This window comes from Psittacula echo, assembly GCF_963264785.1.
Source record: "Psittacula echo genome assembly, chromosome: 25".
Classification (NCBI taxonomy): Eukaryota; Metazoa; Chordata; class Aves; order Psittaciformes; family Psittacidae; genus Psittacula; species Psittacula echo.
In genome coordinates, this window is record NC_137760.1 from 2,392,925 (window position 1) to 2,419,315 (window position 26,391).

The 26,391-nt window shown below is 48.2% G+C and overlaps 1 protein-coding gene across 1 annotated transcript in view; it reads right to left on the reverse strand.

Moving 5' to 3' along the window:
* ANTXR1 (ANTXR cell adhesion molecule 1) overlaps positions 1-26,391 on the reverse strand; it is a gene marked incomplete at both ends in the record, with an annotated part of 75,551 nt that overhangs the window by 11,202 nt on the left and 37,958 nt on the right. Inside the window, 5 exons of the mRNA XM_080634383.1 lie at positions 2,251-2,331; positions 6,844-7,011; positions 7,352-7,447; positions 15,343-15,384; positions 24,885-24,980. Coding sequence (XP_080490509.1) covers positions 2,251-2,331; positions 6,844-7,011; positions 7,352-7,447; positions 15,343-15,384; positions 24,885-24,980 — 483 coding nt within the window. The remainder of the gene's footprint in view (positions 1-2,250; positions 2,332-6,843; positions 7,012-7,351; positions 7,448-15,342; positions 15,385-24,884; positions 24,981-26,391) is intronic.

The window sequence follows — 26,391 nt, forward strand, 5'->3', positions numbered from 1 at the left end:
GACCTCCCCACTGGATTTCCACTCCCACCAAAGCACTAATGTGTTTTATCAGCTGGTATTTGATGTTTGCTGGCTTGGGAGAAGCCAGCAGCCTTGAAGGAGCCTGAATCATGCAGCCTTTGGAGCCTAAGGTTTGGGCATCCATTTACAATCCTCTTTGAAGAACAGCGGCACAGAGAAGGATGGAGGGAGCCTGGCAGGGATCCGGGATCAAACAGGGCTTGGAGTCTCCCTGTATTTAGTGAGGGGCAACTTTCTGCTTCTCTTTTTGCCTGCTTTGGCTCCCAAGGCACAGCTGCAGCACAGCTCCAGCACAATCACTCTGTGTCTGCAATGGGGACAGTGAGGTTGGACAGGCTGAACCTAGCACCCAAATCATGGGGAATGTCTGCAGCAAGATGGGAGATGGCTCAGAAACAGCAAAGCTGAGCCCAGTGCTTGAAAACCAGGTTCTTCTTCAGGTCTGAAGTAAGGGAACAAACCCCCCTCATTTTGCTGAGGAAGGAAGAGGAAAACCCTGCCTAATCCTGCCCCTTCAGCTGTGTAAACTGATGGAAGTCTTGTCCATGCTTAACTCATATTGGTTTTGCCTCTGCTGTCAGGGTGACATCACCTGGTAGCTCTGCCACTACTGGTAAGGAATGAACATGAACGGCTCACTTCAAGCCTGGCAGTGATTTAAAGCAGCAAGAGAGTCACCCATGGTTAGTCAAAGCCAAAGAGGCTCAGAGTTTTGTTGACACGAAGGCAAACCCGTGTTGTGAGAGCAGCAAGTCTGAGCAGCACTTCCCATCCGCACAGGAGGGTGCCCCAGCATCTGCAATTGGTTATTGGACAGCAAGAGGGATTTTAGCAGCTATAAACCTGGGTGCACTTGCAGGCAGCTTCTCTTTCACACAGAAGGATGCTTGCAGCCGAGTCAGAGATCCTTTATAGCACAACAGAGTCATAAAGAGATTGATTTAGTCTGAGGCTAGGTCATATAACGCCTGTAGGGGCTAATGCTGCTATTGCTTATGCTGCAGGACACAGAACCGCATGTCTGAGAGATACAGCACCAAAAAGGGATGGAGCCTGCTCTCTGTGGCACTAATCATAGAGTCCTGGAATGGTCTGGGTTGGAAGGGACCTTAAAGCTCCTCCAGCTCCAACCCCTGCCACGGGCAGGGACCCCTTCCACTGGAGCAGCTTGCTCCAAGTCCCTTCCAACCTGGCCTAATACACTATGAAATTGCTGTTCACTGGCAGCTTCAGTTGAGCTGCTCTGGGTTTTCCCCAGTGGCATCTTTCATGTGAGTAATCTCAGCTTGTCGAGTGAAAACAGGGATTGACACAACAGGCTTTCTAAAGTCCCAGATTCCTGGGGGGAATCGCCAGGCAGTGGCAATCTGTGCTAGGAGAGCTTCTCTCCCAGGCATCACTGTCACACTCAGCAAATCTCCCATCTGAAGGAATAGTAATATCAAATATTAAATAATAGATATTAAATAATAAATAACTAAATAATAAATAAAATATTAAACCTTAAAGATAGCAATCCTTAAAGATATCAAAAACCGGGGACTGGGAACAGCTCTGGAATACCAGGTGTAGGCATCTAAATTGCAGGCAGTTAGGGGATGTCTTATGGGTACCAGAGGGATTTCAATTCACCCCTATTGTGTGCCCTGAACGCACAGCCCCTGCATATCTGCTGGTGCTCAGAGCTGGGCACAACACATGGGTGTGTGTTGGTCACTCCAGTGCTCAGGTAGGTGTCTGCAGAGATGGCAGGAACTGTCCTGATATTGATTAGGAAGCACCCTGATGTTTAATTCCTCTGAAGAGGAGGAGATTCCTACCTTGGAGATGAGCTGTAGCCCTTTAGTGTCCTGCTGCCATAGACAGCATCATTCCTGTAAGGTGACATTAGTCCGTTCTCTTCAATGGCTTCTGTTTCCACCCACAATTAGCACACATGGATGAATAGAAGTTTGCATGAAGCCAGTTTTTACTAGCAAGAGATGGGAATACTTCCTCCCTCTCACACAACAAACCCCATTCTGCAAACCTTGCTTTGTGCAAGTGCCCAGAAAGTTTGAATTTATGTAGCATTCATGTATATTGAGAGTTTTATTTCAGAATATGAGTTTAATCAATAAAAATATGCAGAAATGTTGCCTACTATTCCTTAGAAGGATGTATTACTTGGAAGCAGCTATGTTACCTAAGCAAGGCTTGGATAAGCCTGTGTTATCTAAGGCACGGTACCTTGTCTCCTGGCTGTGGGCGCATCACAGACACACGGTCGTAACCCTTCCGCAGCAAGACCCAGAGAGCATCCAGCTTCCCCTGCAATGCAAAGGAACACAGTGTTATCTTCTGAGCAAGAGCAAGTGCAAGGTACACAGCTTAGACCTACATGTTTGACACTCAGTCATTGCCTGTGCTTCTACAAGGTGCTGGAGTCAATGCTTTCCCTCACAGGAACCTGAACTTGCTGCAAGGGCAAAGGAAGAGGCTTTAAGGGAGCAATAAGCGGGAATGGCTGAGAGCCAACAGCATCCATATGTCTTTATGTATTCTGAAAACCCCCAAAGGTAATAGGGGAATGGCTTTAAACTGGTAGAGGGGTGATTTAGATTGATAAGATCCTTCTGAGAGCCTGGTTCTCTGGTATCTAAAGACTCAGTGCATTCACCGTGCGCTCTTCCTGTCATGGGGACAGAGTCTTTCCTTCCCCTTTTCAAGGAACCATTGGGAGTGTAATCCTCTTTGAGACCTGTGTTCCTCAACCAGTGCGTTGAGCCAATGGTTCAAAGCTTGTTTGGGGTTTGGAGGGATACATGGGTGGAGACAGACACACAGAATGACTGCATAGATGTATTTCCATAGGATACTGGGGGAAAGACTTCCCAAGGTGAGAGCCAGGAAAGTGTAATCCTCAAAGGAAGAAGCAAGAAACTCCTCTGTCGGCCTTTTCTTGGACAGCACAACCTCTCAGGCCTGAGGGAAGCCATCCCCGTCCATCCCAATCCATCTTTCTCCTTACATGAGAGCTGGTTCAAGCTCTTGATCTCCTGTCACCTCTGACAACTGAAGAACTAAATACCTTTTTCTTCCATTTCTCCTTTAGAAACCAAAGGGAAAATTACAACTTTCCATGGAATAAAAAAGTCCTTTTTTTACTCTCCAGTCCCAATTTCCAAGACCCTACCAAGATTTCTTGGGAAAAGCTCCATCTTTAAGGAGGCTGAATGCAGCTTCAGGGTCTGTCTAGGACATCTTGGTGGAAGAAAGGGAGAATGCATCATAGAAAGGATGATGTTGGCTGAAGCAATGCGAATGGCAATGCATTCACTTGGGAATACAACACCTCTGTGCTCTGGTGCATGGGCTGTGTCTCTGTTTAGGAACTCCTTTGCAATTGGTCACTTGGGGGGGGAAAAAAGTCTGGAAGCAAATAAAGCTTGGAGTCCTCCTGGGAATGAAGGCCAGAAAGAAGGAACAATCAGGGCAGAGGAAAAGTGAAGGGGAGCACAGCTTCAGTCGTTGCTTTATCATGGGGAATGCATTCTCTTCCTGAATTAGTGGCTGCCTATGAATCCAAGCAGGAGGGAGAAGGTTAGCAAATGGGCCAGGGACTCAAGGCTTTGTAAATGCTGAAGTAGCCTCCCCTTAGGATTCACCTGAGGTTTCTTTCTGAGAGCATCAGTTGCTGTTTCAACCTCAGCCTTGAGGCAGGTCCTGCATGTGAGCTTTAGGGGATGAGCAGCCTGGGCTTGCGGTCCTTTCTGCACTGGTTTTTAGACCTCATTTGCACTTGTGCTGCCCCTTCCTTTGTAGGATGAAGGGAGGATTTGGCAAGTTCCTTAAGACTTGGATTGTTTGCACTGACTTTACTGTCTGTTGCAATGATATTTTTAAAGCAGGATCATCTGTTGGCACTGTGCGGAGAAGTAACAGCAGCAAATCAGAATCATACCAGTAATAACAACCACAATCTGTTCGGTGTCAGCAGCCGTGCTTGGGAGCAAATAAATCTGTGGAGCATTTCAAACAGCCATCTCCCCACTCTCAGCTCTCTACTTACATTATAGATGTTACTCTGGGAAGAGTAACAAAGAGAGGGAAGTAAAACTCCATCAGATAGGCTGGCAAAAGGCAGAACGCTCTAAGGAAAGGCTGGCACTTGTGCTACATGGGGAAAAGGAGGCCTGTTGGCCAGCAAGTGGCCCCAGAATGTGAATTTCCTGGCTCTTTCTCAGATCCAAGCTATGCTGGTTCCCTGCTCCTGAGATCTAGTTCTCTGCCTTCCTCCTTTACCAAGGATCTCATTTAAGTAGCTTGTTACATGTGTGTTTATCTCCCTTCCAAAGAGGTGTTTCAACCAGTTCAGTGGAAAGGGTGGAAATTCAACATCTGCTCCTACCAGTGCACTTGGAGCATGGGGATGAGGGCAAATCTAAGCTATCAGGAGGCATTTCCTATGGGTGAGGTCAGGCAGTCTGTGAAACGTTCCCCCTTAGGAGTGGTGGGAGCCTCTGTGTTATTTTAAGCCCCAGACTGCAAAAAGCCATCGATACAGGATGGATTCGAGCTCACAGTCCTGCCTTGGCTGGGAGTGCAGTCCCTGGGACCCAACAGGTCCCCCACCTCCCTCTGCCTGATGGCTGCTGAGCTTCCCTGTACAACACAATGCAAGTTCCTCTCCACATGCTGGCATCTTCAGGACAAGAGCTTCTGCCACGAGTGCTGATGGACTCTGCTGCTTCCTTACCGAGAGGAACTGCAGGACCCCTGCTTCATAGGAGTGATCCCCTCTGGATCTGATGAGTGCTCATGATTGCAGGTGGGGAAAGCGTTGGATGCTTTATCCCATCTGCATCCACCGCCTTTTGGGTGCAGTTCAATAGGGGGTGTGGGGGCAATTAATAATTAGGTACATTCTTGTCCACAGGCTGTTAAATCCTGCCCAGATGTGGAACACTGCAGGGTTATGGGAGTATTTGGATAAGGGCTCTTGGATTGGAACTGCATGCAATCTGAATGGTGGATAAGAGATATTACTAAAGGAATTGGGAATATCGCTCCTGATATTTCTAAGCTTCCTTATAACTGAATTCTTGGTATTACAAAGCCAAAGCTGTTCCTAGGCAGAGGCAGAACTGAACTTGAACCCTCCATGCACTGAATCTTTTCTCCAAGCCTCTCTTGAACACCAGGGTATTTCCAGCTGGGAGACAGATCTGCAATGAACTTGTCTCCTCTGTTCAGCGCTGATTTCCTACCATGCAGAATAACCTCTGCAAATGAACTCTCCTGAGGCTGCAATCCAACAGCATGAACCGGTGAAGGAAGAGGGGAGAAACTCAGCACTATCTTCTATGGGAAAGGAGCCAGCTCTCAGCTGATGATCTCAGGTAGTTGTACCCATGTGGATTGCAGGGCTCAAATCAGTGTTTCTGTCAGCTCCTTGGTGGCTGAGGTATAGCTTTGTGTGCTGTGAGCCCTTCTGACTGCAGCATGCAACAGGCACTGAGCTGTGTTTCTCAGCTCCATGAGGTCATTTCCATGAGCACAGAGTAGGAGTGAAAATCCCCCAGATGGGACAAAGTGTGTGTTACAAATGCTTCAGATATGATGCAAAATGGGAAGGAGATGCCTTTAGGAACAAGGGAGCAGCTATATGGGATGGTGCTTAGCGCGTTCCCACTCCAAACTGCAAACATTGACTCTCGAACCTGTCCCACTGTGGCGATGAAAAACCTCCGTGAACACATGTTGAAGTCATTATAACACCACTGAGATGGCTCGTTGGTCAGCTCTGTTTAGTAGATGATAATCTTTAAGGGGGAAAAGAGAGAAGGCACTGGACCAGGTTCTCAGAGGCTCACATTTCCGTATCCTCCGGAAACCTCTCTTCCTCCCCTGTGCATCCTTGCCATTCCCATTGCTGGATTGGAACCAGCTTCAAGATCAATAACTGAGGCGAGCCAAAACATTTGACTTACCCAAATCCCTATGGGCACTGCTTGGAGCTGATCAGTAACCAGATACAACACAGGGAAACCTGGGTGTACTGCAAGGTAGCCTATCTGCACTGCAATAACCTGGCTAACAGAATGTGTCTGACTAGAGACTGCTGCTGGGGAGGAAGAACACAGGAGAATAAACCCTCTCTTTTCTAGCAATGAGGCACTTTCTCATTCCCCAGCCTAAAGTTTAAGGTGAGCTCTACACACCAAAAGGTTTACTACGTATGTTACACCCTCTTTGCAGACTACTTGCAGACAAATTGCCTGTTAAAGGTTTCTAAGGCATTAACCAGCATCTCCACTGCAAATGAGATCCAAGCTCCAGTGGTGTGTGGTTTGCACTTGGATATGAATTCATATTATCACAGAATGGGTTGGGTTGGAAGGGAGCTTAAAGCTCTTCCAGTTCCAACCAGGGACACCTTTCACTAGAGCAGGTTGCTCCAAGCCCTGTCCAACCTGGCCTTGAACACTGCCAGGGATGCTCTTTATTCCCTCCATCTCGAGGTATATGCAGTGTGGACTAAAGGGAGGTGCAGTCAAACTGTAAGAACTTCACTGAACTTGGCTGCACCACCAGAAGAGCTCAGGATCCTGTTCTGCTCCAGGCAAGCAATGCAAACCCAAAACCTCACCAGCCTGGTAGGAAATACCCATTGCCCCATGTAGCTCCTTCCTATAGTCCCTCCCTAGGCACATGTCCCGAGGGACTCCCTCATGCACATCAGCATCTTGAGATCACAGATTTGTGGCCAGTTCTATATCTTAGCCTTAAACCACTTAAGACTGCATAGAAACATCCCATGATGTGCAAGGCTGGGCTTACCTTGATGGGGGAGTACCACTTCCGAGGAGAGGAAGGCCTGCGCATGTTGTTCGCCAGGTTCCTGGGTTCAGGGAACTCGTATTCCTGCTCTGGCATCTTCACCCTGGCATTCTTGGCTTTCTCTAACTTAGCGCCTTCTTCTGTGGAGCCCTTTTCTCCCCAGCGCACCTGAAAAGAGGCAGTAGGGCACGTTACAAGAGTGGCTGCTGCCGAGTTACATCCCTTGGCCATACTTTCCCAGTGTCCAAATGGGAGGTGAAGAGGGATGCTATGAAGCTTGTTTCTAGCCAGAATCTTACTGTACTAAAGAAGAGAAGATGGCCCTAAACTTGAGGAATCTACGTTTGGCTTCCAAATATCGCTCCATGAAAAATAACCTGGGCTCAGATGTACAAAGAAAAGCTTAAAGGAGTTTGTGCCTATCTATCTCCTGAGTTTCTTGCTGGGTAATTGCAGGGGGATAGCACACCAGTAAGGTCTCTGGATACATGAACTGGTATCTAATTACCTCCATTCGTTTGATGCCACCAACTCCACGTCCACCATAATAAGAGGCATCTACTGTTGGCCATTTCTTTTTTGGAAGGCCATCATCATCTTCCTCCTACAAAACAGAAGGAAGGGATTACACTGTTGGGAAGCATGACTAGAGATGGAAAGGAATAAACAGCCAGAGGCTATGTGGTCCTCTGAGCCTGTTAGAGCCAGGCCAGGCAAGCTTCTGGTCTCCACTGGTTATCCTCTAGAGGATGTACACTCATGAAGAGAATATGCTTCATGACATAAACACCCACCACTTGAAAGACCCATCCCAGCTCCAGCCCCAACGTGATTCTTGCACTCACACACCCCCCTCTTTGTTTTGTGTTTCTTAAGGAGGCTCTGTCTTTCATCATCTTTTAATTCAGGGGAGTCAATTGTCCCCGAGTTGCAAACCCGTTGAAGCAGGCACCAAACCCTTACTGAGCACAGCTCAAGAGCTGGGGTCTTTGGGGTGCACGTTGGATGATGTGCAAGCCATGAGTGGTGATAGCAGGGGCTTGCCTCCTCCTTGCCATCCTTTTGCTTGTGCCTGTGGCTGGGGAGAGAAGAGCTTCTGCCCTGCCCCATGGCTCCCCATGAGGAGGAGCCTCCAGTGAAACCATGCTGTGGTCATTCAGATTTGGCAGAAGGAAGGGGAAAAACAAGAAATTAAGGCAGATTTCCTCCTGAGTGAAGGCAAATTAGGAGTACACTTGGAAACAACCCCAGTGTGGATGTCCAACACAGAGATGAGGCATTTTGAGATGAGCTGGACAAGTGTAATAGGATGGAAAAGCATAATGGAAGAGTTACAAGAATGGAATGAGCTCTTAGAAGAATGAGCTCTGCTAAAGAGGCTGCCCATGGGAGTCCATGGGGCTTAAGGGAGGGTTATGGCTTATGGCAGCAGAAAGTCAAGTGTAAACGTGATGTAAACGGTGTACAGGTTTGGATGTGTTTAACTCTGCATAGTGCAGGCACAAACCTATCACTATACACAGAGTTCAACGTGCTCAGGACCTTCATGATGACATTCAGACACAGCTAAATGAATAGATCAAGAATATCTCCTTAAGGAGTCTATCTAAAGTTCTAGTGAGTAGATTCTATATATTCTATGCTATATATAGTCTATGTAGGATTCTGTGTATTCTATGTAGGATTCTATATATTCTATACTCTTTGTTGCACTATAGAACAGCTCCATATATTCCCTGACCTATAGGAACGCCTTTCCCTTTAATTCCTGCTGTTGAAGCCATGAACTGGCAAAGCAGAAACGCAGAGTTCATCAGAAACGTGAAGTATTTCCTGTGAAAATGGGGAGAGAAATGAAAAATGTTCCTTTCTTTTTTCCCCCCTTTCTTTAATTTTTCGCAGGGATTTGGCAAACCTCCAAAAACATCGGAGCTTTCCAAAATCTGAAAAGCCAAAAATACTTGGGAATGGAAGGAAAACTGGAAAAGAGGGGGGAGCAAAGACCCAAGACAAACTCTGCTTTTCATGGCAAACAAAAGCATTTCTGTTTGTGCAGAATACACAGCAATTGAGCGCAAAATGTGTCCTGCTCGAAAGGAAGGGCGAACAATTGGGCCAGAAGCACCAGGTTCTTCTTCCCAGCTGAGCCCTTTCTCTCACTCTACTTAAGGCTGCTGAGACTCCTTTGCTGCAGCCCAAGAACTTAATGTCTCTGCATGAGGTTTTCCATGAGGACTTCTTTAAGGAGTAGGAATCAAAGCCATCGAACTATTTTCCTTCAGCGATTCCCTTTCTCTCTGTGCTGCTCAGCACAGACCGGACTTCTCACAACAGGAAATACCAAGGTTTAGGAAATCTTCCTCACAAGCCCTTAAAAGCCCTGTGCAAGTCACTTGAATGTGAGATAGGAGCCTCCTGCCAGAGCAACAACCGAAAGAGCACACGCACAGAAAGGCAGCCCTGGACACATGGAAAACAAAGGAGTCACAAGGTCCCTTCAGGAGGAGTCTGTTTACGTGCTTTGAAGGCAATGGGAGGTTTTGCAACACTACCAAAAAGGAAGAAAACCCCACCAGTGATGTCCTACACACTTGGCAACGCGCTTGCAGCGCACGTGAGCAGCGAAAGGGAAGACACTGGGAATGTGGGGGTCAGGGAGTAGAGAGGCAGCAGGAAAATGTGAAGGAATCACAGCATCCCAGACTGGTTTGGGTTGAAGGGATCTTAAAGCTCATCCAGTTCCAACCCCTGCCATGGGCAGGGACACCTTCCACTGGAGCAGCTTGCTCCAAGCCCCTGTGTCCAACCTGGCCTTGAACACTGCCAGGGATGGGGCAGCCGCAGCTTCTCTGCCCCATTCCCAAGGGCTGAGCCAATAAACCGGGGCTGAATTCTCACGTCCTGGCTCGGTTTTGCCCATATTTTGCTACATTTCACTACAATGGGGTTTTTGCCTGAGGGAGAACTGCAAAAGGATCCTCAGCTCTGACCCAGCAGCAGTATAAAAACCAGCCCCGGAAAATTCAAGTGCATTTAAGGATGCTGGAAAGTGACAGTACAGAACTTGGCATCTTTCCACCCCTAAAATCTGCTTTAGATGGAGCTAGAGTTTCTCTTAAAGAAGCAGAAGAAGCAGGACAGAGCCACAGTTCCCAGTCAAGAGCTCCAGCTCCAGAGCTGCTGGGTTCAGAAAACAAAGGTCTCTGTTTATCTCCATGCTCTGTACTTTGACCCTGACCTGAGAGAACCTCATCTGTGGGTAACACAAGGATAATTCAGGCTCCACTGGGGAGATCTGAACCCCTCCGGGTAGGACTCAAACTGAATCTGGCCAGATATGAAAATAAAAAGCTTGGAATACTTCCCCCTCTCCCCACCCTTCTAATTGCTTTCACAGTTGCCTGAATGCTGTCAGGGTTTAGCACTTACAAAGAGCTCGGACACGACAAGACAGTCATTCCTTTGAGGAAGAGACGTTCCCATCTAACTACAGCAGAGGAAACAGGGAGGTGAATGCGCTGTTCTCGAGGCTTCTGGCTCATCTCTTCCTCCACGGTCTCCAAACATAAGGCTCTGTTCTAAATCCCATCATCTCATCTAAATCTGATCTCTCAGATGCCAAGGTGTTGTTACTCTTTAAAGACACCTTGCTTGGTTCTCCAGAGCTTCCTCTCTGCGGTGGAAGGTTTTCCTCGTTGCTCTGTGCCAGGCATCTGAATCCCAGCTGCAGCCACTCATGGCTTTGGGTTTCTCATATCAATGCCTGTCACTGGCCCAAGCCTGCAAACCATCCGCAGAAAGCAGAGCCAGGTCACACGAGCATCTGAGAGAGGATGTTCTGCTGATGCTCTACTAAAGAGCAGGCTGGAGATGTTCTTCTGATGAAGAAGGAAGGAGGTTGAGCTATTGCCCCTCCATAGCTCAGATGCTGAGCTACAGGAAGATGAAATAAGGTCTCATAACGTCAAGGGGATTAACCCTGGTGCTCCCACTGCGACTCTGATGTGATCAGACCCAGCTTCCACAGCTCTACACCAGCAGCTTGCTGTGCTGGGCCTGCCTAGATATTGCATGTGAAATCTGGCTATGAAACTCCACACCTTCATGGTGTCATACCTACACCTCATCTGTTGCCAATAGCATCCCCAAGCTTCTAAATGCCATGAAAGGTTCTTTTCTCCTCCTCCCATAGTTCCACAACTCCCTGTAAAAGGGGAGCAGAGGGGAGGGAAGGAGCTGGCACACCACTGTGACCTGGCTTTGCTTCAGGAATAACAGAATAAATTTCCTGTGTCTACAAAACATTCCAGATCCTTTCTCTGGAGCTTATTTTGCTGTCTCCCCAGCACGGCTTTTCAGGAAGGGAGAGCAAAACAGTTGGGAAAAGATCCATAAACACCAAGAAGTGAGGGTGCAAGCCGCAAGCCGAGCAGATAAACCCCTTTCAGCCATTCTCTGGCCTCATGGATGTTCAGAGATGAGTTCACAAAGATACAGTGATTCAAGCTGAATGTGTGGGATGCCCTCACAGAAGAGAAGGCTCCTTAAGGGGACACCTTAGAGCAGCTCCAGTGCCTAAAGGGGCTACAGGAAACCTGGAGAGGGGCTTGGGACAAGGGCCTGTAGGGACGGGACAAGGGGAATGGCTTTAACCTGCCAGAGGGGTGATTGACCTCCCAACCCAAACCAAGCTGCGGTTCTATGATGGGTGGTTTCATGTATTGGCTTAACAACAGCTGCTCTGCAGGGAGTTCACTTCTTCCTGTTCATGCTGCCTCCCATGACAGTGATAATCACCTTCAGCATCTCCTGTCTGTGCTGCTGAATGCTCCTTTCTCCCCAGGACTTTCCTCTGTGTGCGTTTGCTTTGGTGCGTGTGGGCAAGATGACAACAGACATAAGAATCATCCAGTTTCAGGCTGGTTGGTGGCTTGGCTCTGGGGCCATGTTAAGGGTGACTCTGGAGCTTGGGTGACAGAGCGGCAGGGAAAAAACAGGTCTGAGTGATGAGGCCCTGATCACTTCATAGATCTCCTGCCTGGCTTTGTTTCTGACCGCAGATGGAGCCTGTTCTGTGGGCCTGACCAACAGCGGACTCTGGCATGGGTCAGTAGTGCCCAGGAAGATGTTAGATGCTGCAGAGCACTGCAGTTTGGGGGTTTCTCATCTAGAAGATGATTTGCTATGGTGAAAACCAGCTTCAGCTTCATGGCAAGCTTCTGGTCAGAAACCAGTTGGAGTTGAGAAGGACTTCTTCCAGTAAGCCCAGTCTTGAAAGTGAAGGGACACATGAATAAAAGCAACCGTGTCTTCCTCCAACACGGCTAGCAGAAGCCTTCCTATTCACTGGGGGTAAAGGAATATGGGTTTGATCCACCATCAATGACTAATCTCAGGCCAGAAAGGTGCTCACAGGCTCCTGCAGGCATCCACCTCTTCCCATTGGCATTAACTCAGTCCTTCCTGGCTGTAAGTGAAACCATCTGGGCTTCCCTCCCCAGCATCGTGCACTGCGTGAGGAGCGCAGGGGTGAGTTCACAACAGTCGCAATTCCTGAATGAATCCATTGGAAGTTTCTATCCAATAATGTTTTCCTTCACCAACAGTGAGTGTGACTCCAGGATGTCTCAAAAGGCCTTTAAAGCAGTGCTCAATAAGATCTCTGGCAGCTTTGACAGCAACGCTCCTTTCCTCGCATTGTTCCAGTATAATGCATTCTCCTTACAGTGCAAGGACATATGGGCCTCAGCTCCCAGATCTGCTGAGGCAAGAATTCCTCTTCTCTTTCTTTGTTTGCCAAGATTTTGGGGAGATGTGAAAGACAAATGATGTTACTGTAAGTGTCATGCTGCTGCTGAAGGGATTAGCACTCCTTATGCTGGAGATCATACAATAGTTAGGGTTGGAAAGGACCTTTAGGTCATCTACTTCCAATCCCCCTGTCATGGGCAGGAGCTCCTGGATGATCTTATGGTCCTTTCCAACCCAAATCATTCTGTGATTCTATGATTCTATTGAGCTGAGGGGATGTGCTCTGGTAGAAAGTACATGTGAAATTCTACCATCAGACCAGTCCCTACAATGTTGGCCATGTTGTTTTAACCAAAGCTCCCCATCCCAGGGTCCCAAAACAGTAAGAATAATAGCTAAAATAGATCTCCTTTTGTATTAACAAGGAAGCAGGTAAAGAATGGGTACGAGTTAATGCCATTCTTCAGGCACTGTGCAGGGCCTTATTCTGGGTACAGCCAAAGCCAAAGGCCACCACCTATGGGGAGCAAGCCTGTGAGCAAGCAGAACTGCATTGTGCTTTGAAACAAAGTGGATTTGCCCCATATTCTCCACAAGACCAGGTGAGTCTCAAATGAAAAGCCAATGGCAAATCCATTGGGGTCCTATAAGGATGCTGGGGAGGGATTCCTCATTAGGGGCTGTAGTGACAGGACAAGGGGTAACGGGTTCAAACTTAAACAGGGGAAGTTTAGATTGGATATAAGGAAGAAATTCTTTACTGAGAGGGTGGTGAGGCACTGGAATGGGTTGCCCATGGAGGTTGTGAATGCTCCATCCCTGGTGGTGTTCAAGGCCAGGTTGGACAGAGCCTTGGGTGCCATGGTTTAGTGTGAGGTGTCCCTGCCCATGGCAGGGGGGTTGGAACTGGATGATCTAAAGGTCCTTTCCAACCCAGACCATTCTATGATTCTGTGGAACCCATTGCTAAAGGAAAGCTGTGAAGCAGATGACTTTCGACTAAGTCATTTGGGGACCTGCACATTGCTCCCCTCTGCCAGGATGAGGGCTGAGAGAAAACAGAACATGCCCAGAAATACCTTGACACCAGCTTAATTCAATGTAGCCCGAGGCAAACATAACCGGTGTGCTGCAACTGGCTTGCTTTTGCAGCACTTACTGCTTTGATAAAAGGCTTCCTTCTACTTGAAGTGCGCCTGCCCTCTTAGCACAGAGCTGTAATTTCCCCTTGCAGCCCTTGGCCAGCGAGCCAGCATTCCAGAGGGATGCATTTTAATTAGTTTCAGCACTTGAATCCCTTGGCTTGGAGGCGTGTGTGATGCACAACGGAGCATGTGCAACTCTGGGGTCATGTTTTCCTTTCCATTCAGAGCAGAGAAGCTAACAAAGCTGGTGGATTGAGATACAGCCCAAACAGGACTGGCTGCCTTGGAAAACAGCCCAAAAAGAGGCATGGGGAGCACCGGATCCAAACGCAAACCTCCCTCAGGTCCAGGAATGCTCAGATTTGGAGGTTTCCTTCTGGCCTGGTCTGAAGGGGATGAGTGCCACCAAGACAGAGGTTCTAGCACTGGCCTGGGCTTCAGATACCCTGAGCTGTTCCTCTGTGCTCAGTGCAGGCAGCAGCTGGATTGGATTCCATGTGGAGCATTGCAGAGGGCTGAGCTTTGAGGGTGTTTGTCTGCCTTGGCACAGGCACTGAGGGCAGACGTTGAGGATCATTCCAGCTTTTCCACTTGCACGCTGAAGCAGGCAATGAGTTTGTCTTCATTTGCTAAAAGCAAGGGAAGCAACCAAATCCCTCTGAGCAGAGGTCTAAGTCTTCTTTTACTTGCATAGTTAAGAGGAACTGATCCAAAGCCCAGTGAAGTCAATGGAGAAGCTTCCATTGACATCAATGCATCCTAAACACAGCCCAGGGACCTGCAATGAAATCCCATGTGCAAAACAGTGGAAGTGAAGAGGAGACTCATCATGTGCTGGAAGCAGGAGGCCACAGAAAGAGGCAGATCAAGAAGTGGGCATGTTTCTGGGCACAATCTACATTAGACACGAGCAGTGGTGACATAGCTTTAAGCCGTTTGTTCCTAGATTCACCTAAAAAGCACAAGCAGAATTGAGATGGTTTCAATGCTGCTTCACTGCTTCTCTTCATTGAAACTTCCCTCTCTGCAGCTCTTCTGAGGCCAGGATGGTTTTACATCTGCCCATGGTCTTCAGACACATTGCAAAGACTGTGGGGCTGCCTTTACCCACAGCAGCTGTGGTCCAAGGGATCAGCACTGTGAGTTTCCACTCTGCTGCCAGGAGCTGGTTTAGATGCTAAACCACCAAAATCATTACCGTGCCTTCCCAAGCAGGCAGCGAGCACATGTTTGGGTTCCATTAACTTCAAAGTTCAACATAGACTTGAGGGGTTGTCCTTTCTGTGAATCACTGCCTAACTCTGCAGTACCAAGTGGAAGTATTGCCTACCTGCTCCATGGAGGTACTTGTATTGTACATCTACAGTCATTCCTAAACACACACATCTCTATCTCTGTAGAAAGCAAAGTGAGCAGAGTGAAACACATGTGGTAGACATCAATTATAAAGCCTCTAGTTTAGCTAAACCTCTATTGGCTTTAAGGCTACAGAGCTGAGCACAAAGGTTTAAATGGTCCATGCTCTGATCACAACCTCTCATGAGGAGACTGAGCAAAACCTTGTCCTAAACACTAAGGAAATCAGGCTGACGGTGTTACTCACCTCGCTGTCTTCTGCGGGAGGAGGGGGGGGCTCTTTGATGATCTGGAAGGATCAAAGAGAGACAGAACAGTAAATTCTTCCTTTGCTCTTCAGCACAATTCAAACGTCACTGAAAGCAACCCCAAAGAGAAAGCACCAGGAGCCACCACTGTGAACATCTCTGAGCTCAGTTATGGGGCTCTGTGTGCTGCTGGTGTCAGGCACTGAGAGCAAGAGGGGAAACTGGAGGCATCCCAGAGCCCTGCCATGGAGACATCTCCCATTTACAGCTCCAGACTCATAGTGCTCGCTATGTGACCCCTGCTCTGCGTGGGCTAACAGCAAATTCAGTCATTTACCCTTGATCTTCCAGCCTCCTGATCCCAGCAGGAGCCGTAGTCACTGTTTCACCCAAACACCCACATTAAATCAGCGTCTCCTTCTTCCGGCTGCTGCACAAACCCTGCCTCGAATAGCCTGAACAAAGACTGGCAAGTGAAATCAGGATGAAGTGAAATGCCATGGAGACATTGCAAAGCAGCAATAACCCCCCCATACACCATCTCCCCGGCCCTTCTGCATTCCAGAGGCTGTGCCATGCTCTCCTGCAGAATGCTTTTCACATTATCAGGCTAACACAGTTCACTCTCATAAGCGGAGAAGATAGACATATATGTATGTACAGATTGGAGGCTGTCCCAGGGGTTGGAATAAAGCAAGCAGGGTGAGGTTTTACACTGGTCCAGGATATTTTCCATAGAAACAATTGAAGTTTCTATGGGCGTGAGGCTATTATTTCATGCAAAAATTTTGCATCGAGGGCTCAGCAGGCACTTGGCTACTTCCACAGCCCTCCACTCCAAGAGCAACAGAGAGCCTTCCAAAGGGAAAGCAGTTGCATACAGGCACGTCAAATGTCCCTCCCTTACACAAGATGCACCCCAATGCACAGCAACTGAACCCAGCCCAAACACCAGTGGTTGCCCCAGGGGCGGATCTTCCCCACTAGTTTTAAGTCCATCTGGATGGGCAGCTCTTTCTTTACACACCAGGCCATGAGGCAGATGCTGTCAGGGTGCTGAGCGCCTGTGGAGATGGCACGGAGTGTCCTCAGCTCCAATCAGGAATGGGTATTAGGTGTAAAGGCTTCCTAGGCATGGGCTACCCATGGGTAAGCTTAAAACTTACCCTTCAAACCCAAACCTCACAGTCCCAAACACTAACAACGTGGCTGCTCAAATGCAGGAAGGGAAAAGGACAATCACATTAAAGGCCCTGAAGAGATAAATATTTACAACAGCTCCTCTCGCTCATGTTTTTCCCCTCTGATGAGCTCACTGGTTTTATTTCCCTCTGCAAAGCCCCAGTCATGCAATGTGGCCATTAATGAAGAGCATGTGCCTCCGGCTATGGAAGATACCAGGGCTGGGTCAGGCCTTAGCATCTCAGCCCACAGCAGTGATGGGTGCAGAGCTCTGCCCTTACCCTGCGGTGCTAAACAGTTGTGGTGCTTCAGGAATGGACATGGAGTGTCTAATTATAGGCACAGAAGCACACATAGAAGCATGAAATGACGTTGGATAGGAGTGTGGTGGGCACATCCACTGCCCTGCTCATCAGACACAGCACAACCGAGGTCAGGCTGTGACAGTAGGGTGATGCCCAGAGGAGCTCAGGCTGATTGGTAAAGCTTCCATCTCTCCCTGTCTACCCTGCAATTCCCAGCTTGGGCTTGAAGCTCCTGGGACACTGTCTCTTTTTCCTGCTGGAAAGCAAATGATGAAGGGTTGTCTGCATCAGGCTACTGCTCTGCAGGAAGGAAACCATGGGTAGCAGCAGGGTTTACTCAATAGTGCTTGGTTTACTCAAAACTCCTTGGTTAAAGGTAGAGTTATAGAATGGTTTGTGTTGGAAAGGACCTCAAAGCCCATCCAGTTCCAACCCCTGCCACGGGCAGGGACACCTTCCACTGGAGCAGCTTGCTCCAAGCCCCTGTGTCCAACCTGGCCTTGAACACTGCCAGGGATGGGGCAGCCACAGCTTCTCTGGGCACCCTGTGCCAGCGCCTCAGCACCCTCACAGGGAAGAGCTTCTGCCTTATCTCCAACCTGAACGTCCCCTGTTTCAGTCTGAACCCATCACCCCTTGTCCTATTGCTACAGGCCCTTATGAAGAGCCCCTCTCTGACATTCTTGGATGGAGACAACTTAATCTCTTCTATGTCATATATACTGACACAGCACATACAATGCTCCAAAATACACAGCAGATTTTTCTAGCCACGTTTTCAGACAAGCTTCGGTCAGTGCGAGGGATGGCACTTATCAGCAGACCTCCTCTTGAACCCAACCCCTTCATTTAAACCCATTGGATGCTGAGAAACAGCAGATGCTTGATCCAAAATACACCTACTGGAAGTGGCCTCATTCTGGTGGAACATGATGGGTTTCAGAGTAGATGTTCTCATTTGCATTGGCATGAAACCTCAGGACGATCCATCCAACACATTTGGTCGAGCTAAGCATCCAAACACAGCTTCTCAGCCAGAATCACTAGAAACTCTGGAGGTTCCAGACTTGGAAATGAAGAGGTGGCTGTGTTTGTCATGATTTTTATTCCTTCTCATAAGGTATGCATGCACATACACACAAACCAAGAGATTTCACGAACAGATTGAGCTTTTCCTATTCTGGTTCAAGAGAGGAATAGGAAAATAAAAGAAGAAAGAAAATAAAAGAGATTCCTTCCATTTTTCAGTGCTATTTGTTTCTAAGAGCAACGGAGCACCCCGTAAGTTGCCAACTTGCATTGGTTCGTTTGGACAGGTCCAAAGATGGGGAGAGCTTAGTCTCAAGTTCAGACCTTACAGAAATGTGTTTTCTGTCTCTCTGCCCAGGTCTGGAAAGGCTTTTAGTATGCAAACAGCACAAACCCTCTCCTTTTCCCTTTGGATCCTTACAGCTGTATACGCACGGAGCCTTATTCTGAAGGCGGTGAAGCACATGAGACCTTTGTGCCATCTCACACAAGTGAGCAGGGTGTGAGAAAGGAGGCCCCAGGGCCTCACCCCTGCTCACGTTGCAGAGATAGGAACAGTGCCTCAAGTACAAGAAGGAAAAGGCCGTTGAAGGGAACCCATCGCAGGGACCCCATTGCATGTCCCAGTGAGGACCAGCCTGCTCCGGCCACCGCGCTTCATCCTGGGCAGCACCTCTCACCTTCCCCGTTGCCACATGTGGATCTGTGGAATGCAATCCACTGGGAGCACCCCTGGCCAAGCAAAACGCTGGGGCCAGCTTAGCTTGGCAAGGCTGCTGTGTTTGTGCATGTGCACTGCGTTTGGATAACCCCAGGCCAGTCCTGGGATGGCTCCTACGGCCAAAGCGCCTGCCCCTGGGTTTGAAAGAGGAAAAATGTGATCATTCAGCAGCTCTGTTTGCTCGCTGGGTGAGGAGCACCTGAGGGTTCCTACAGCATCACCCTGCTGTAGAACCATAGAATGGAAAAGAGCTTGAAGCTCAAGTCCAACCATTCCCCAGCACTGCCAAGGCCACCGCTAACCCATGGCACTGAGGATCTTGCCTGCACAGTGTGTGAATGCTTGCAGGGATGGTGACTCTACCACTGCCTACAATGGTGTTTTGCTTCTTGTGGGATGGAGAGGTGGCCATTGGCTTTCCTTGGCAGAGGAAGGAACTTGGAGAGCAGTTGCCAGCAGTTCAGGATGGTAAAGGAATTCTTTGCCTTTCATCACAGATGTCACCATGCCTGTGACTGACACAGGTCTCTGCTGGTTGTCCCACACTGGTGGCACAGAGAAGAGGATGCTTGTGATGGATAACCAAGCAGAGGAATGCTATCCGCCACCTCCTGCACGTTCCAAAGCACTGGAAAGGACTGGCTGGCTCTTGTCCTGACATTTTTGTAACCATTCAAGCAGAAGAGAGCACATGCTGAATCCAAGTTCTGCATATTCCAGGAATGTGTCTAGGATGTTTTCCATGTTGGAAGAGCAGAAAACTCCACCAGTTTACAGTGTCCAGCAAGCGCATACTCGAGTAACTGTCCCTGGAGTTTAATATGATAAATAGGGGCAATATGTTTCTTGTCAGCGCAGTGCATCTGTTTGAAGATGGAACAGAGCATCATTTAAAATAAAGGCCGATGAGAAAACAGTCCAAAATCAGAAATAAAGGACTTACTTAGCCTCTAATCAGGACTAAAACTTGGGAAGGGAGAAGGGAATCAACTGAGCAGATGCTTTGTCCTCATTTGCCTTCATTCTTCTGGAGAACACAGAATCTGTATTTGTGTTATCCCAATAAACAGGGGTTGGGGTTTTTTATAGCAGTAACTCTGACCCATCTGACTCATCCTTTTTCTTCCCCTTCCCCTCATGTATTTATAGTTCGGACCTCTGCTAAGTCCTGTGACAGATTCATACTTTAGTTATGAGCTGAGGAAAGGAACAATTGCTTTTTGCTTGGTTTATATCTGCCGTGTCTTCTAAGTCCCCATTAAAGCCTTGGAGGTTTAGTCTGCACTTCAAGCAGGATCAAGTAATACAAGCAGGAGCCTGTCCCTGTTTCATCTGCAGCACAACACATTCTTCTTCCCAGCCGCACGAGCAAGAGGTCCATGGAATCCAACAGGAAAGCTAACTCATCCCTTAAAGTTAACTGCTCTTGTCAGCCTGGAGCACATCCAGGCATGTCAATTTTAACTCATTAGAACTAGAAGAAGAGGCTGTTTCACCCTTAAGACTTGAAGCTGACAAGCACAAACCACATCCAGTACATCACAGCGCATGTCAAAACCATCCACGTGTCGAAGACATGGCATCACGGGGGAAAACCCCTTCCATTGCACTAACCTGGGACAGTTTGCATGGGGCTGACAGGCAGCTCTCCAGGGAATGCATCTGCAAAGGCCATTCCTTTTCCTAGGCTGTTTCGCTGCCACAGATGAGCAAGGCCACAATCCATGGGATTTGCTCCAAGTGTCTGACCCACTTTCTTTGGAAACCCATGTGAATAACATTCATTTTCTGGACTAAAGGAAAACATCATCACTACTTTCTCCTATATGCATAATTCCTTGCTCTCACTCTCTGATTCCTAGCGAACTTCCTGGTTAAAACCATGTCCTAAAGATCTATTTCTCCTGAGCTGGACTGAGCCAACTTCCTTTGGAAGAGGTGAGAGGAGACCAGGTTAAAAACCAAAGGAAGAAGTCATCCTTATTGATTGATTTACTTCCCATGCAGCACGAGGGCAAAGAACAACAGGGCCTCCTTTACATTAAGTATCTGTTGTGGTCTGGAACAAAGAGTGCTGAACCTGGTCCAGATTCATGCAATTGGCTTTTGGATCTGGCCTTAAGGAAATGCATTAGCAAGTGAATTGATTTGGGAACCTGAAGTCTAGGCATATCCTCCAAAGGCAAATTGTACCTCTCTGCCCTTCAGATGATCTCCATGAAGATGCTTCAGTTTAGACACCCCAGATGGAGAACTTGGCTTCAACTGTTTGGTAATGAGCCATCACACAGCATGTCAAAGCACCCCAGTTAACGCCTGGTGCTGTTCTACTAACCCACTTCCCTACCTGGGCTGCTGGTGATGCTGTGGAGATGATGGTATTAGCCCAGGCAAAACGCCTCTGCTATGCTATTATCAGGCTCCATGCTAGCCTGCTTAAAGACAGCCAGTTATAGAGCATGATATCCATATTTAACCCGTTCTGATCCAACTGGCAGGAGGCTAAGAGGAGCAGTGAGCCGTGTGGGGACTCTGGATGAGGAATGACACCGTCTTGATCCTCTTGCTGCCATTTGTGTGCTGCAATTGTAAAGGAAGGTTCTCTTCTTTCCACCACTTTAAACCTACAGTGACAGTGCTACCACCTCCCAAACGTGGGAAGTTCAGGTTGGATATGGGGCAGAACTTCTTCCTTTTGAGGATGGGAAGGGATTCCATGAAAATCATGTAACTGCAGGAAAACTGGGCCCTGTGCACATGGGAGCGGTTGGGATACATGGACCTTCATAAGTCATCTCTATCAAGCCAACAGGCACCATGCAATGTTATGACTCTTCAGGGTTGCTGCAGAGCTGGTGCATTTCCTCCCCTCCTCTTCCTCCGGTTTAGCCATGCTTTTCATATGGTTTTAATATATATTTTCAGCATTTTTCTCCATCCAGCTTTTTGTTTCCAGGCAGAGCCAAGCAAATTGCTGGGTTCTTCCATGCTGCCTTCCAGAAAACAGCTTTAATTTAAAAATGGTGTTAGATGCTTCCATGCCAACACCTCTCGTATGCGCTTACCCCACCCCTGGATTTAAAAAGCTGCAGTGTAAAAAGGAGTAAGATGATGCAGATACAGGCTAAGCGAGCCATTAGCAATACCAGCTTCTTATGCCTAAAATGCTTTGTGTCCCAGTCGCAGCTGCATATCCTCATATCCTCTGCATTTTATCCCCTGGACAAGGTTGGTTGCAGGCACCACATCATCCAAACCTCCCCTCTGGCAGGTTCAAGCCATTCCCCTTGGCCTGTCCCTACAGGCCCTCGTCCCAAGCCCCTCTCCAGGTTTCCTGGAGCCCCTTCAGGCACTGGAGCTGCTCTCAGGTCTCCCCTTCAGGAGCCTTCTCTTCTCCAGGCTGCCCCAGCCCAGCTCTCTCAGCCTGGCTCCAGAGCAGAGCTGCTCCAGCCCTCGCAGCATCTCCATCACCTGCTCCAGCAGCTCCACGTCCCTCTTGTGCTGCTGCCCCAGAGCTGGATCAGGACTGCAGGCATAGATCAGGCAGATCCTGCTCAGGTGCAAAGCGTGGCTCAAGCACAGCTCTGGATCTGGCAACTCCAAGTGTCCATGGGAGATGCTTGCTCACTGTGTGCTGTATATTGGGACAGAGAAATGTCCCAGCACAGTCAGTCCTTCCAACTATTGTATTAACTGTGCCTCCACTGCACATGCCAAACACTTCAAGCAGCTCCATTTCCAAGCCAATCTAACAATGCGCCTGTAAAATCCATCTTAAGACAGTTTTGGAAGCTTATTATCTATTTGGCTTCCATTTACATTCAGATCTATTTGGGTTACATCAATATTAAACCTAAACCTTATGTTGGCCTCCTACTCAGAACAACTTCATCCTTGGGCACCTAAAGAGCCTCTTGCACCCACAGTTCTGACTATGATTGCTCAGGTTGCAGGTTACGCTGCGTTCAGGAAGGAGGAGGAACAGGAGACAACAGCAAAATGTCCACAAGCATCAATGAGGCCAGGATGTGGCATCTGGTGTCTTGCAGATGTGTTCTGCTTAGGGAAAGTGGGGTCACCCTGTTACAGATGGTTTTGTATTTGCCCTCTTTCGCCTGTGATAACAGTGTTGGGGATGTCCATTTGCTTTGCTTTCTGCTGGTTTTGGATAAACATCCTTGAAACCTTTGGAAAGGTCAGGGCCTGGCTCCTGGCTTTGTAATATCCACAGATACCAAAGGAAATTTGCCTGTGCTGGTACCAAGGCAGAGGTAAAGACCTTGTTATTGTTGTGATGCACTCAGCAACAATTGCACCTACTGTAAAACCGAGTGGTAAATTCCAGCCTTCATCCCAGAATCCTTCTGAGACCAATAAACTTGGATACATTTGGAAACAGCATTCCTGTATGGATGCATGCCAAGGAGAAACTGGGTTCCAGCTCAATCTCCCGAGTATGTCTATTGACTTCAGTCCATTTACTCCAGGGATGGAGCTGGCTTGGTGTCTTTCCTGAAGAAGTGCTGGATGATAATGATTCCTGTTTAATGAAAAAGCATGCCAAGAGGAACTGCAGGGTTTAGAAATGTGCTTGTCACTCAGAAACAACTTCATACTCAGTAAGAAAAGAGTTTGTTGTGTTTTCTTGCTTTCCCCCTGCACACATTTATCTCTGAAGCATCTCTGGGCTTCAATCCCCACAGTGTTTCTGGGGCTGTGGTTTGATTACTGGAGGTTATTCCTTGCCTGCCTCTCTCATCTGTCGTGCAAGCCAGTTCCTCTGCCCCTAATTCACTCTGTGCTTCTGACAACACTGCATTCCTTAATGGGCCATTCCCAAAGCAGCAAATCAGCACTGCTCTGCTCTCCTTCTCCCTGCCCTAAGCCAAACAGGCTGGGTACTCCTCTGCGGATGCCTTTAGTTTTTGCTGTTTGGGTAAGCAACACAACAGGGAGTATCTTAGTTGCTGATCTACTGCCAAACATCCCAGACTGCCATCCCGGAGAGATGGAAGAGGCTTCCTACAGGCTCTTGGATTAAAATCCTTCCAGCATGTGTTGGACTCACATTTGGAACCTATCAGTGAGATAGCCCCCACTTGAAGACCTTACTAAGAGGGAATGTGGGAGGTAAAGGAGGAGAGAGGGTGAGGAAAAGCTTTTATCTACAACAGGGTTTCTAAGTACAGCATTTAAATCTGGAAGATATTAAGCTTATAAGGATTCATGTGGACAAGAGACTCCCTATCTCTGCTGCACTCACTTTGCTTATCTGTATTTCTCACACTGTTCCCTGACCAGCTTTATATCACTTTATATGCAGCCGACCCACAGTACCCTCCCTAGGCACAGCTCCATATTCCCTCTGCTCCTGTTGCTTTTCTTTGGGTCTTTTTCTTATCAGCTTCATCTTCCTCCTGTAACAGAACCTTCGAAGAGCACCATCACCTCGAGCCGTTCCTCTCTGCCACCTCAATTCTCCACCACATCCCACTGTAAGCATCTGTAGAGGGCACATCTCCATTGCCTCCTATGCAGACGTGCCAGCAAAGACCTTCACCCAGTTTCTCTGGGAAGGTGCCATCTAGTTGAGACCAATGGCTCTGAGCCACCTCCCACACTGCTGATCCTTTGCCCATTTTTAGAACCCAGTTTTTTATTGTTCTGAATAAAAAATTCCCATTTTTTTATGGACATTTCCATCCTATTTCTGGATAGAGAACATCTCAACACAGAGGCTCGTCCTCCACTGTGACTGCTCCTGCAGTTTGTGGCTTCAGAGCTCTCAGCAATGGACCGTAGCTTTGGTACAACATGGTGCAAATTTACAGCACTGGGTAAGTCATCTAAAATCAGGATTAATGGCAATGACCCACACACTGGAGCCGGTTTGGGCAGCTTTAAAAGAGGCATCTGGAACATTACGCAGAGCCAGTCATCAAAACCAGACTCCAATTCTGCTGCCATTTGTGCATCCCTGATTCTTGTTCTGTATTTGCAGCACAAACGTGACTCAAAGCAAAAGCAGAGCTTCACTGTGTCATCTCTTCCACAACCAATAATAAGGCTAAAAGGCTCCCAACAAGGTCTGCATGTCAGCAACAGCGCTGTTTTATGGGTACAATCCAAAGGTCAGGCAAATGAAATAGAAGCACAATCAGTGCCAGCAATGGAAGAAACACTGCCTTGTTCAGGGACCAGTCCTGTGCTCTGCCTTACTGGAAAGCTTTGCCTCTTCCCACTCGTTTCTTACACTCAGGCATCATTGAATTGCTGGTTTGTGCTAAGGGTTCCTGTCACTTACCACGGTGCAGCAAAGAGGCCAGAACCACCAGAGGAGAACCAAGGCCAGCAGGAGGAAGAGGATCAACAAAGCGATAGCCAGGATGGTCCCATCTGACTGGAAGAGAAACACAGAGAGCGTGTGAGCAGCACTAACACTCCATGCGTCCCATGCATCCTGCTTCCAGGCAAGTACGTGTCCAGACACCACTCCATTTGTCTTTCAGACCAAATGCAGTTTCCCTCCTTCCTCAGACATCCAAATGGGACACCCATTCCCCATTACAAAGAGGCTGAGAGCCCAAGTTCATAGCCCAGAGTTACAGGTTTAGCCTTGATCTTCTGATCCTCACACTTCTGATCAAAATCACTGCAATTCCTCAGAGTATTGTGAGGAGTGAAAGGAACAGATTGATAAGAGAGCTCACACCACAGCATTTCATTGCAGTTAAAGCATTCTCCTTTCTCTGTAACCCTGTTCCCCTCTCGCAGTATAAACTAAAAGCAATGCTAGAATTCACTCCAAACAGAAAGCATGACGTGAGCTGTCCATGTGTCCAGAGCTCAGGTCATCCTGCTCCTCTGAGCAGTGCTGAGTCAGGGTAGCTCTGCCATGGAAAGGAGCGTGACCAGCAGGTCGAAGGAGGTGATCCTGCCCCTCTACTCTGCTCTCGTGAGACCTCACTTGGAGCATTGTGGGCAGTTCTGGTGTCCTCAACATCAAAAGGACATGGAACTGTTGGAACAAGTCCAGAGGAGGCCATGAGGATGATCAGGGGCTGGAGCACCTCCTGTATGGAGACAGGCTGAGAAAGTTGGGGCTGTTCAGCCTGGAGAAGAGAAGGCTGCGTGGAGACCTCAGAGCAGCTTCCAGTGTCTGAAGGGGGCTACAAGGATGCTGGGGATGGACTCTTCATCAGGGACTGTAGTGACAGGACAAGGGGTAACAGGTTCAAACTGAAAGAGGGGAAGTTTAGATTGGATCTAAGGAAGAAATCCTTTACTGTGAGGGTGGTGAGGCACTGGAATGGGTTGCCCAGGGAGGCTGTGAATGCTCCATCCCTGGTGGTGTTCAAGGCCAGGTTGGATGAGGCCTTGGGTGCCATGGTTTAGTGTGAGGTGTCCCTGCCCATGGCAGGGGGGTTGGAACTGGATGATCTTAAGGTCCTTTCCAACCCTGACTATTCTATGATTCTATGAGCCTTCCAAGGGGATTGAACACACACCCCATCACACAAGACACAGGGGTTTTCACATCACAAGCCATTAACTCTGGAAGATCATTTCCTCTCTAACTAGGATACTTGCCCATTTAAAAAGGCATTTGCTGCTCTCTGACACCAGTTAACACCACAAGCTGCTGCACAAGCCAGCTCCATACAGCAATCAAACCCCAGTGTGGGTTATTTCTTCACCCAAACCAGATGTTCTTGGTTCACATGCCAGCTTCCCTGTGCTACTCCTACCCAGTCTCATCCTCCCCCAAGTTAAGCAAGCAGACAGTCCTGACTTAAGCCTGTTGGAGATGG